At 42.1% G+C, this 12,590-nt stretch overlaps 1 protein-coding gene across 1 annotated transcript in view; it reads right to left on the reverse strand.

Moving 5' to 3' along the window:
- Window positions 1-12,590, reverse strand: part of NTRK2 (neurotrophic tyrosine kinase, receptor, type 2) — a 279,559-nt gene that overhangs the window by 65,309 nt on the left and 201,660 nt on the right. Inside the window, exon 13 of the mRNA XM_015419285.1 lies at window positions 10,143-10,331. Within this exon, the coding sequence (XP_015274771.1) occupies window positions 10,143-10,331 (189 nt within the window). The remainder of the gene's footprint in view (window positions 1-10,142; window positions 10,332-12,590) is intronic.

Consider the following 12,590-nt stretch of genomic DNA (forward strand, 5'->3'; position numbering starts at 1 on the left):
GTCTCCCCCCCCAAATACTCAGGAGTTTCCCAGCCTGGATCTGGCATCCCCTGCCAGCGGCCAGGAGGGACCTTGCAACCCTAGTATGAACATTTTAACATACAATGTATGTTAAATTACTGCCCATCCTCTCTCTATATGACTGTTATTACTATTTCCATTTCATTGTATCTGAAGAAGTGTGTGTGCGCAAAAAAGCTCATACCTTGAATAAAATTTGTTCAAACTTTTGTTGCTCTTAAAGGTGCCACTGGACTCAAACCGGGATTTACTATTTGCTGAAAGGAGTTGGTTGCAGATAGTGTGCGTTAAGCAAACCGTGATTTACCATTATATCTAAATGCGGCTTTCCATTCAGGCTAAGAACCTAACTATATGATGCACTTTCCCTGGTTCTGTTTGCTGGTCAAATAAACCACCATACTCTGGGAGTTTCTTGATTCTTAGGTGTGCATGGATGCAATTCAGATGGGAACCATGGCTAGCAAAGAGAGGAGGGCTTAGGTTTTCCAGCTGGCTGCACTATTTTACTGACCTGAAATGGCCTGGAGTACCTGCCATTTATCCCATTAAGGGAGCACACTTGCAGCCCCTCTGCACACATTACTTTCCCAATGGAGGGTATGTAAAATAGACAATAAAGATTCATTGGCAAAGGACCAAGCCCTGCTCTGGTTTCCAATGGCAAATGCATTGTTCTTATTATGAGCCATGCAGATAGTGACAGGTTGTGCTTTGCAATAGGTATCCAGTTATGGAGATCCTTCACTGGATAGTATAAAGATGGCTGTGTCCCACTCAAATGCAGAGAGCTATTACGGTATGAAGCAGCCTCCCCCTGGGAAGTCATCGACTAGGGCTGCCAAATGCCCCCGGGGGGTGGAATTCCCCCCGCTTTCGAGCCCCGATTTCTGCTCCCGCGGAATCAGGGCCCGGGGGAAACCCCACCCCCACGTGCGCCCCCCTAAAGTCCCCCGCTGGAGGTGAATATAGGACTTGGCAACCCTAGAGCAAACAGAAACTCCCTGGAGCTTTTTCATGGCAGGCAAATGGCTTGGGGTGAAAGACTTAAGTCTCCTCTTCTTACATGCTGTGGTTACAATTTGAACCCAATCCCTGCATGCCTGAGTAGTCAGGAACTCCAGAACACATCTGACCATGCAGATATTGACAGGTTTGGCTTTGCAATAAATATCCAGCTATGGAGAGCCTTCAGTGGATAGTATAAAGATGGCTGTGTGCCACTCAAATGGAGACAGCTATTAGGGTATGAAGCAGCCTCCAGTGGGAAGTCACCGAAAACCACCACTCTGTTTTCTTTGCTTTGCTCTAGTGTGCAGATGTCCAATTTTATTATGATACTAGTTACTTCTGCCTTTCAACATTTCATAGATGAAAACAGAGACCCACCTGCATCACCCCTATTTTGATAACCTGAGCCTGTCCCACCCCATTAGTACTCATTGATGAGACTGTAGTGCCTATGCGACCATACTCTGAGCTGGGAAGTCACAAATTCAAATCTTGCCTCCATTGATTTGTTTGCCCTTTAAGAATCTGATTGGCTAATTTGAATTCATAGTTTCATTGCATTGTGTACAGTATTGTTTCATGAATCTAGGTAGAACCTGCGCCCCCTGGAAAGGCCAACCTTTGGTCCATCCATACCAGAGACTTAGCCGGCAAAGTGCTGAAGTAGTGGTAGAACGTAGAAGGGACTATACCGCTTCGGATTGCGGAGGAAGGAGTGCCTTTTTCAAGCATCCCCTCTAGGGTCAGTTCTTCCCTGCTAGTAGAAAACTAGCACAGCATGCAAAGAGCGAGGGGAGAACCTGAGCTTTAACATGGGGGAGCAGCATTAAAGAAAATGTGAATGATTAGGGTTGACAGGTGGTGGCTGGAGTGGAGATCTCATGCTATTACAACTTATATTTAGGCAACAGAGATCAGTTCACTTGTAGAAAATGGCCACTTCAGAAGGTGGACTCTATGTATCCCTCCACCTGCCGGAGCCAGCCCTACCTGGTGGCTGCCCCACCCCTGGCCGAATGGGGATGGAGGTGGTGAAGGCCAGGTCAGGCACATGCAACAGGTGCTGATGGCTCCCCGTGGCCAAGGAGCAGCTTTCCAGAATGGAGGGCTTAGGGTTGCCAGCCTGCAGGTGGGACCTGGAGACACTCCCCCCCGGCATTACAGAGATCAGGTCCCCTTGAGGAAAGGCGTGCATTGGACTCGGCTGAGCTGCCTCCTCCCCAAACTCTGCCTTCGCCAGACTCCCCCCCCGCCCCCGTCCCCAGGAATTTTCTAACTCAGAGTTGGCAAACCTGTTTAGACTCCAGACACTGGAGGAAGCCAGGAACTCCTGGCTTTGTTAATGGCCCTGTTATTGATTCATTGGTGTTTTTATGTTTATTGATTGTATTACTGTGCTAATTGTTACTGTAGAACCAGATCAGGAGCAAAGACACTGGGATTGTGGGCTTTCGAACCCCTAAAGGGTTCTTCCTAAAATCCATTTATGTTTGAAAATTGGTGGGTGCTCCAGGGGGGGGGCGGTGCCAGAAGGTAGCCTCGCCTAGTGTGCAAAAAAACCTGAAGCCGGTCCTGGTTCTGGGCTGCAGCGGTCTATGCTGATCGAAGTTCGGCATCACTATTAATCACAGCAATTGTAGTAGTGATGTACTTGTGCCTCCAGACCCTTATTTATAGCCTAGCTGGGTTTTTTTTTTAAGATAAAGAGCTGGTCTAAAAATATATTTTTGCTGTAACTATTTTGTTCCTGTAGGGCATGGTGATATGATTCTTCATCACTTCTGTTTCTGATTTATTCTGTTTCATATGGATCCCAGTCCCAACCAACTGGAATTCCATTGGGAGGTGCTGGTTAGATAGGAAAGAACTGTGTGACTGGCCTTCACATTCACCTGAAGACACCTGGGTCTAATATCACAGAGCAGGTGCTGCCACCATCCTGAAAGTGCAAAGAAGGGACAAAGCTCAAGAAACTGAAGCAGAAAAGACTAATGTGTTTGGGGCTGTTTTGTTTTAGAAACAGGTGGCTAAGAGGGACATAACAGAAATTTATGAAATTACGGAAAGTGTAGAGAAAGAACACCAAAGAAATAGCTCCCTTTTTGTATCTCTCAAAATAGTAGAACTAATAAAACTAATAAACTCACAAAACTAATAAAACATTAAATGAATGTTTGATCAATTCAGGATGCACAAAAGTGCTCCTTCACAGAATTTGCTGCTACAATATGCAACTTTCAGAATATTTTTGGATAGATTATGGAAAACAGGTCCATAATCCTGTTGCTCACAATAGCTAAATAGACTATTCAGTATTCAGAGGCAGTATGCTGACAGCAGCTCCCTTGCCAAATATGAAGCATGCCTTAACAAGGCCTCAATGAGGCCAAAGGAGTAGATAATATATGTTGAGGTTTGTAAAATAAAGTAGTTGCTTGTGTGAACATGAACTACGTGTGGGTTACTAATTCAAATGCCTTGCTGAATTATCTGACATGCTGATCTCATTTGCAGCCATTATCTACCTATAGGTTGTCATTCTACTGTGTCAGATTGTTTCACTGTAGAAACAATTCTGTAGAACCAGCATTGTCATTCTTTTAATTACCAACTGTCATGTCAACGAAAGAGCTGTTGAGTCAACAACTGCTTCCCCCCCCCCTAAACTAATCTCTGGAACTCTTGCTAGAGGCAAGGAACATCATGCAAGTACCAACACTTGATTAATGACATGATCACTTGATAATGAATCAGAGAGAAGAATATGTTTGACTGATGGATGAATAAACCTGTTATGTGCACTTTGATTTAACTCTACTGCTCTTACCTTAAGATTTATTAGACATTTTAATGCCGAAAATAAAAATTAACATACATGAATTCATTAGGAGTTGAAAATGAAGTGGGCAGTTGTATGTGCATGGTTTTAAATTGTAGCCTGTGGTCGTTATATAATATTTTTCTTCCTTTGGGCCTTCATTTGTTGTAAGATAAAAATCCAAATTGAAATAGGCACAACATCCAACCTGTATTAAGTCATGTTAGTAGAATTGGATCTTTTGCAACTTATGTACCTTTTATGCATTACATGCAATCCAAAGAAGCTATTTCATGCAGGGAAACTGATCTGATTATGCCAGTAGCTCACAAGACTTTCTCAGAAGACTCCACAGCTTAGAGGGAACATTGACAGGGACTGTCCCAAGGCAGTCTTCGTCCTTGGGAGCAGCAGAAATTCAGCCACTCCACAGTCAGCTGGACTGGGGAATGAATGGAAGTTTCCCTGCTCTCTTAGGCAAGAGAGAGAGGCTGAAGTACAGGTGAGCCCACAATCTCCAGAGGTAGAGAGTATTGTGTGTAGGAAGGAAAGAGGACTGTATTTAACCCCTGTTGATTTATGTCCTGTTGGTTCATAGTGTGTGCTTACTCCTAGAGTGTGTGTGTGCTCCATAACTGTGTAAATAGTTAAATAAATTCTTTAATTTGGGCTAATAATCTGTGTTGTGCTCTGACCACATAGTCTCCTCTGCTCTGCACAATACCAAAGGGAGGGGATCGCCCAGGGAAGCAAAGAAAGACCAGAGCATGGAAGAGGCTGCAGGTGTGTGTGTGGGAAAATGAAAAGCTGAAGAGAGAGGGGGAAATAAAGGTAGGTTGATGATTGGCCAGGAAGGAAATAGGGTTGCCAGCTCCTGGTGGGAGATTCATGGAGATTTGAGGGATGGAACCTGGAGAGGGTGAGGTTTGAGGAGGGGTGGGACCTTAGACAGGTACAATGCCATAGACTACACCCTCCCAACCAGCCATTCCCTTCTGGGTAACCACTGTTGGCAATCTCAGGAGAGGGGTGGATATCACTCAGAATTACAACTGATCTCCAGGAGGGAGGGGGGAGGAGATGCAAAGCTGACATCAGAGGGGCAGATAATGGTAGGTTGATGCTTGGCTGGGAAGACTGCTCTTCAGGTAGCAGAGATCAGATTCTCTGGAGAAAATGATGGACTCTGTGTCATTATACCCTGCTGAGGTCACCACAGCACATTGATGCTGAGTGCCCAAGACCTTGGCACTCTCCTAGAGTCTCTTTCTAGAGCTCGTTGTATTTATTTCCACAACGAGTCGTATTCCTAGTATTTAATATTGCTATTTTGCAATGATTTATTCATTTATTTCTTCATATTTATAGCCCACCCCTCCCACGAATGAGCTCAGGGTGGGTAACAACATGTTAACAATACAAAGCAACATTTCATTAATAGAATATATAATTACAATATTTAAAACTATCATATACGTTAAAATGGTGGTCACAATCTTACATTACAGGTTTTTAGTGGTTGTGAGAGGTTCTGGCCTATAAATAAGTTATTTAAGATATAAATAACTATGAAATGTTTTAATTGTCTTCCCCCTCCTTCTCTGTGTTTCAGTTTTGTAACAGTAACAGCTTGAAATGTTCATGAATGAAGCAGAGGACTACAAAAGTCGTAGTGAAAGGTGAGAAGGCCTAGAATGAGCATGTGGTGTCTCTCACTAGAACTGGGGGGGGGGACAGACTGAGGAAGGAAACTTTAGAGCAAGGATAGCCCTCAGCCTTCTAGGATTTCAAATTCTACAAATGGGTCCAAGAGAGAATAATATTTTAATATATTGCCATCCATCCCAACACCTGCAGATTACTTCAGTGCAGTGCCATGGCCTGACTTCTAACTGCAGTGAATGAAAATTAAAGTTCATTCCAAGGTGAAATGTGCACAGGCTGCTTCTTATATAGCAATACACTTTTACACACAATGCTCTCATATCAAAAATCACTACAGCTATGACCCTCCTAGCTTGTTACAGTTAGCTGGCTACTTGTACATGGATCTTGGGGGTATAACTACATCCAGCTGTAACTGCTCTTGGATGGCCATCTGGATACTGCCCCACAACATCTAACTGAGGTTTTGGAGGCTGTGGCGGGATGGCTAAGGAAGAGGAGGCTGAGGCTGAATCTGGGGAAGATGGAGGTTCTGTGGCTGCAGAGGGAGGCTTCGGGGTTGGGGTTCAGGCTCCCGGCTCTTGACGGGGCACCGTTGATATCAGCACATTCCGTCAGGAGTCTGGGTGTGACCCTGGATGCCTCCTTGCCTATGGAGGCACAGGTCACAAATACAACCAGGTTGGCATTTTACCATCTACGTCAAGCACAGCTGCTGGCCCCTTTCCTGTCATGCCCCAACCTAGCCACAGTAATCCATGCAACAGTCATCTCCAGGCTGGACTACTGTAACTCGCTCTACAGTGGCCTGCCCTTGAGACTAACCTGGAGGCTCCAACTAATACAGAATGCAGTGGGGCGAGTCCTGACAGGAAAAGGAATGCCATGGACAGCACATATACAACCTGTGCTGTGCCAGCTACACTGGCTACTGGTGGAGTACCAAGTCAGGTTTAAGGTGTCAGGGACCCACATACCTTTGGGACCGTCTCCTTCCATATGTCCCTAGAAGAATGCTGAGACCAGCTGATAACAACTGGCTGGTGATCCCCGGCCCTAGAGAGGTCCAGCTGCCCCCAACCTGGTGGAACTCTCTGCCAAATAATATCAGGGCCCTGCAGGATCTGATGCAATTCCACAAGGCCTGTAAGGCAGAGATGTTCCGCCAGGCTTTTAGTTGGGGGCAGCAATGAGAGGTTAAGACACCCTCTCTCCTTTTTCTTCTATGGCCTCCACATACCCATCCCTGCTCTGCTGTACAGAGACAGCAGTATGATCGGCAATGGAGGTTTATATCACCATCTTGATGGGTTTTAATTTCTTGTTACTATCAGTAATTTTAACTATATATCAATGTATTTTTAAATGTTTAAAATGTTGTTAATTACCCAGAGCCTGCTCTGCAGGGTGGGCAATTCAGAAGTTTAATAAAATAAAATAAAAATAAATTACAAATAGTTCTGCAATACTTTTGACCAACTTTTTAAAATTTCAGACAATGCTGCCAGTTTTTCCACTGAAAACTGCCCAAAGCTGATCATGGTCCTACTATAGTAAAAATTTTAGAAGAATCACACACATTACATGTAGTTACCCTTTTCAACTATGGAAAACTTCCAAGGATAGGCAAGCCTTAAAAAGTAACTGGAAGGTACACAGAAAAGCAGGATGCACAAACTGAAACTGAAAAATAACTATACATGAAATGGAGATTAACAGGGATTTTTAAAAAATAGATACTAAAATACTCCAGGTAGGGTCTGAATGGCTCCAGAAATACAGTATAAGCATAGATGGCAGCCGAAGGACATTCCAAATTATTTCTTACTATATTTTAGGTTTTACAGGCTGCAACCAAAGTTTGAAGTCTTTTGTAATTCAACATGGAATGTGCCCTTCAAAAAGATTTGTATTAATTTCATTTTGATATTTCAGAAAGGGCATGATTATTGTTTTCCTGAAATTTTGAGAGTACTAATGCTGTTTTAGGTCATCTTTTCTGATTTTTTGGGCAGGGGGAATACTGAATATTGGTAGCACTAGGGTTGCCAGGTTTTACCTAAATCCTGGTAGGGGGCTCCAGGCAAGCTCTGAGACTCTTCTGACCATAGAGTATTTACCTGAATACTAGAATGTCCCCCAAACACTGTGCCTAGTGCAGTGACATCACTTCCAGGTGATGTCATTGCACTGGGCACATCGGGCATGCCGGGACTGTTTGGGGATGGCAGACTGGGCCCCCAAAACCAGGGATACCCTCACCCCCACTGGGGGGTTGGTAGCCCTAGGTAACACTGGCCTTTGTCCAGATGCCAGATCTATGGCCAGTATTTTCAGTGGATGGTATACCTGGCATCAAAACTCCAGATGACAGGTTTACCTCCATTGTTTTCACTCCAGCAGTTTATACAATAACATATAAATACTTCCAAACATGAAAGAGAAGAAACAGAAGCACAGAACTGCATAGATTTTCTTGCTAGGATGTTGAAATTATAAAACATCTTGTGGCAACTCAGCCTCAGAGAATTTCACATTTTTCTCTGTGATGTGCCAGAATTGCATGTTTTCTGGTATTTATGGATTAAATTATGATATTTGGAAAAAAGTGGCAGTAGACCTAGCATCTGGAGTCTGGATGCCAGATCTATGGCCCATTAGAAACCAAAAGCTGAAACAAACCGAACTTTTTCAGGTTGTGGCTTTCAGAAAACTGAAATCTTGGGGAGTGCCTTTTGCCATTTCAAATATGGCCAAACTGACCTGAAACAGCAGATTTTGTGTATAATGTTGGCTCTGAAATGAAATATCCAAATGCACACATTTAGTTCAAAAATCAGAGGTTCATTTCACTGAAACTTGAATGCTGGCCTATATACAATATGTCCATCACCACTCTGAAACAGTGCAATGGACATATAAACACCTTATACTAAAACCCCACTAATATCAGGTATACCATTTCGAACTAATCCACTTGCTTATCATACAATTTAATACATACCCATCATGTGCCAACAATGCCCTTTTATTGTCTATATTGGACAAATGTGTTGGTCCTGTGTAAGACAATCAATGAACACAAATCTGACATAAGAAATCTTAATGTTCAGAAACCAGTGGGGGGACACATACTGTGGCAGATATGAAAGCTACCAAAAAAGATCAAAACCCACACATCTTCAAAGGGAATGCACAATGCAAAAGTACTAAATTAGAACTCATCAAGAAACTAACCACTAAATCTTATTTTGCTGTGTTTTCTTACTTACTATAATGTCTAAAAGCTCAACAGGTTCCCTTTTTATAAACTTTAATTGGCTTTTAACATGCTGTAACAACTATAACCCTTTATTGACATCAGCTAATTTTCTTATGCTTTAGACTGCTTCTTTCTCCATTAGTTGTTTATACTACTTAACTATACTTTTGTTTATCTGAATCCTATAAGAATGAGGCTAAAACCTCTGACCTATGTCATTATCCATTATGTATAACAACTTATCCATTCCAGTCTCTTACACAGAGAATCACACCTGAAAGATTTATGATAGGATTCACACTAAGCCTTTCTCTATCCCCAACTCTTCCCTTTCTCCCTCCCATTCTGTAATTTGGCATATAAAAATGGGGACTATGATTTCCTCTTCCTAGCATCTGAAGAAATGAACTCTGACTCACAAAAGCTCATTCTGAAATAAATGGTATTAGTCATTAAGGTGCCACTTGACTTCCGTCATATATACAGACAGTTTTGACAAGCTAAGACTGGTCTGGAGATGAAAGTGTCAACATTGAGTAAACATCACAATTTTTGTTTTATTTTCAATAGGCACAAAAATGCTAGGGCACAATTAATTTGGCTGCTAAATATACAAAATGCTAACTTACAATTAATGCATTACCTTTTGTAACCAGATCAAGATTTGTTTTCAGGATCTGAATGAAATGGACTCAACATATTTTGAGTACAGCCAAACACAGACCACACTTGCAGATAGAGTGGATGGTACCATTTCAGACTGCAGGTACTAGTTTTGAACATTCTTCTACTTAATATACTTGCCATAGGTAAAACAAACTAACAAATCAGAGAGAAAAGTTCTAGACCAGCCCTCTCATTTGCTAGCTTTCTTTTTATAGGGAGATTTTTTAAAACATAGGGAAGCATTAAAATATGGTTTCTGGGACCCGGTTTGTGAAAAGGTACATTCCATTCAAAACTCTATCATTTCATTCTTACTTCATTCACCTGTATGTGTTGATCCAGTTGTACTGGCAGAAATCAATGGACAGAATATACTGGCTTAATCTTTAAATGTATGAGAGAAACTGATAAACCAAATTTACTGAAAACAATACAATTGTACCACATTTTGACCTTCGGTGTTTGACAGTCTTATGAATCACTAAAATGCTCAAACTGAGCAACATTTTGGCCTCCAGAATCTGATAAGTTTATGTGTTAATTATATGCGTGGAAGAAGTCATTGATAACTCGCCTACAATTACAAATTCCCAATTCTTCCTGCACAAAAGCACATTTTATTAACAATTCAGCCCTGAGACACAATCTAAGAGACTTTAAAAAAAGTTACAGGAATACATATAAGCATCTTTTACTTACATGTGTCAGGCTTGAGTTGACTGTTTGTGATTCCAAAATACTGAGGATTTTCAATTACAGGAATCTTTGTCATACCAATAATTACTGCATCTGGGCCGCCCTCAGAAGATGATGGAGTGTTACTCCCATTAGAGATGTGATGCAGAGGACTTGCTGAATCGTCGTCATTGCTGATAACTGAAGAAGGACCTAAAGTTAGAAACAAAGATTCCCCTGTAACTTGACATAGTTCTCCCCTCCCTCTGCTACCACCTTGGCACTCATTAGCTTACTGTAAGGTACCAAGAGTCTCAAATGGAGACTTCTCATGGACAGGCTTATTGCCTTACTGAGGTAGAAGATTCACTAAAGGAATAACAGGTTGAACCATGTTACCCAAGTGTTGTTAGCAATACAAAACATAGCAGCTGACTCAGCAGTCAGCACACAGGCAGGTGATCCAGGGAACCCATACTGCACCACCTGGCTCTACAAAACCTTAGCCCAGGTCCAGCTTTTTAGCCTGTGTCACTTCTTTTCTGGTGAGATGGACCTACCTGATTGTGACCTTATTCTTCAATGCTTCACTCTAGCAGCTGCATATGGAACTTCACCATTTGCTTACCTTGGACAACAATATTTGCATTTGGCCCATCTGCTTATTAGCTGCTGCCTCTAGAATTTGGCCCATTCCTGTCTCAGATTGCACCACTTGTCTTTGGCCACCTGACTTACTCCTTCTTGACCTTGGGACATTAATATTGTTATCAGTTTGGATGCTGAACCTCAGAGGACCAATGTTTACTTTTAGAAGCAATAGGTGGGAACACAGTGCAACTATTTTAGGTTAGTTCTCCAACTCAAAGCATATTGACTTTGGATAGCATGAAATTTGGATGCAATGGAATGGAGTGAAATGGAGGGAAGAGAAAGCTCAGATGTCACATGTTTGCTGTTCCCAAATCAGTTTAATATCTTCCCTTAGGTAGAGGATTCAGGAGTTTCATTCCTAATAATACAGACCGGTATTAGAAACAGGAAGAACAGGTACTTATACTTCCTGTTGCTCCCCAGTTTTCATCTGTAAGGCCACTAAATACATAATTCCAAGAGCTTAAAGATATACCTCTGTATTATTCCTAAAATACTCTGTACCAATCTATCGTCTTCCTAAGACTGCAAGGCCTTTGCTCATCTCAATCACTAATTTGTTTAAACATTAATGGGTTAATCAGAGGCTGGAGTGGGCACAAATGGAAGAAAAGAGCCTTTGAATAATTAAAGCCCCTATAATAAAGCTGCTTCTTGAGTGTTTTGAGATTATGTGGGTAAGATGTATGCTTCTATAAAATGGCAGAAAGGGGAGAGGGAATAATTGCTCCCTGCGGTATCCTTAATAAGACATTTGTTAGTACAGAACTTGCTGAATTTCATGATTAGGGTGCCACAAAGTCAGCAGACAAATATAAATTTAACTTGACAGAAACATAGTTCTTTATATTTTAATATAGCAGTTTGGTGTGAAGGGTCAAGTCCATTTTATTATTACAACTTGGTGAGCTCTTGTAGATATATAATTTAATAGTGGTACTTTAAAGTGTTCTGCAGCCCCCAGCATTCCCTTACAAGTACAAGAACCACTTCATCATCTGCTTGTTCCTAGCATGTAGACATTGGACAGAAGTGCACACTAAGCACGGGGAGAATGGTGATAAGTAGAGTGAATAACCGTAATACGTGTTGGGGACCTCATCCACTTTGCACAGTGTAGAAATGTCGCACACAACACAGCCCTGTATAATGTTGCAGTTTCTCTTTGTAAAATCTAAAATACCATAAGGAATTATTTTCTGTTCTAGGACATTTTGAGCTTTGCCCTTTTTGGCTTGTTTGTTATATCATTCTCTTTACTTATCAGCGCTGCTACATTAAAGCCAGTGACAGGCCATCTGAATTATATATCATTAGTTCTGTTCCTTTATTTGAAAAGCAATGACTTGCACTAATGATTCTGGCTGAAGCTGTTCAAGCCTCTGTGTGTGTGTGTGTGTGTGTGCGTGCGTGCATGCGTGTGTGTGTATACTTCTTTCTCCACACTCCAGAGTCTGGCATTTTTGTTATATCATACCACTATTCTTTGCGAGGACAAGTGGACCAGAATTCAAATACTTGTTAACACCTGAGCTGGCAATTCAGCTGAAGACCTGGCCCCAGAACACCAAAGGAACTCTAGTAAAAATAAAGGTAAAGGTTCCCTTGCTCGAAAGCCAGTCGAATCCGACTCTAGGGTTGCGGTGCTCATCTCCGTTTCAAAGCCAAAGAGCCAGTGCTGTCCGAAGACGTTTCCGTGGTCATGTGGCCGGCATGACTAAACCCCAAGGTGCACGGAACGCTGTTACCTTCCCACCGAAGTGGTACCTATTTATCTATTTGCAATTTCTTGCTTTCGAACTGCTAGGTTGGCAGGAG

Source organism: Gekko japonicus, unplaced genomic scaffold (assembly GCF_001447785.1).
Source record: "Gekko japonicus isolate JY-2015 unplaced genomic scaffold, Gekko_japonicus_V1.1 scaffold133, whole genome shotgun sequence".
Lineage (NCBI taxonomy): Eukaryota > Metazoa > Chordata > Lepidosauria > Squamata > Gekkonidae > Gekko > Gekko japonicus.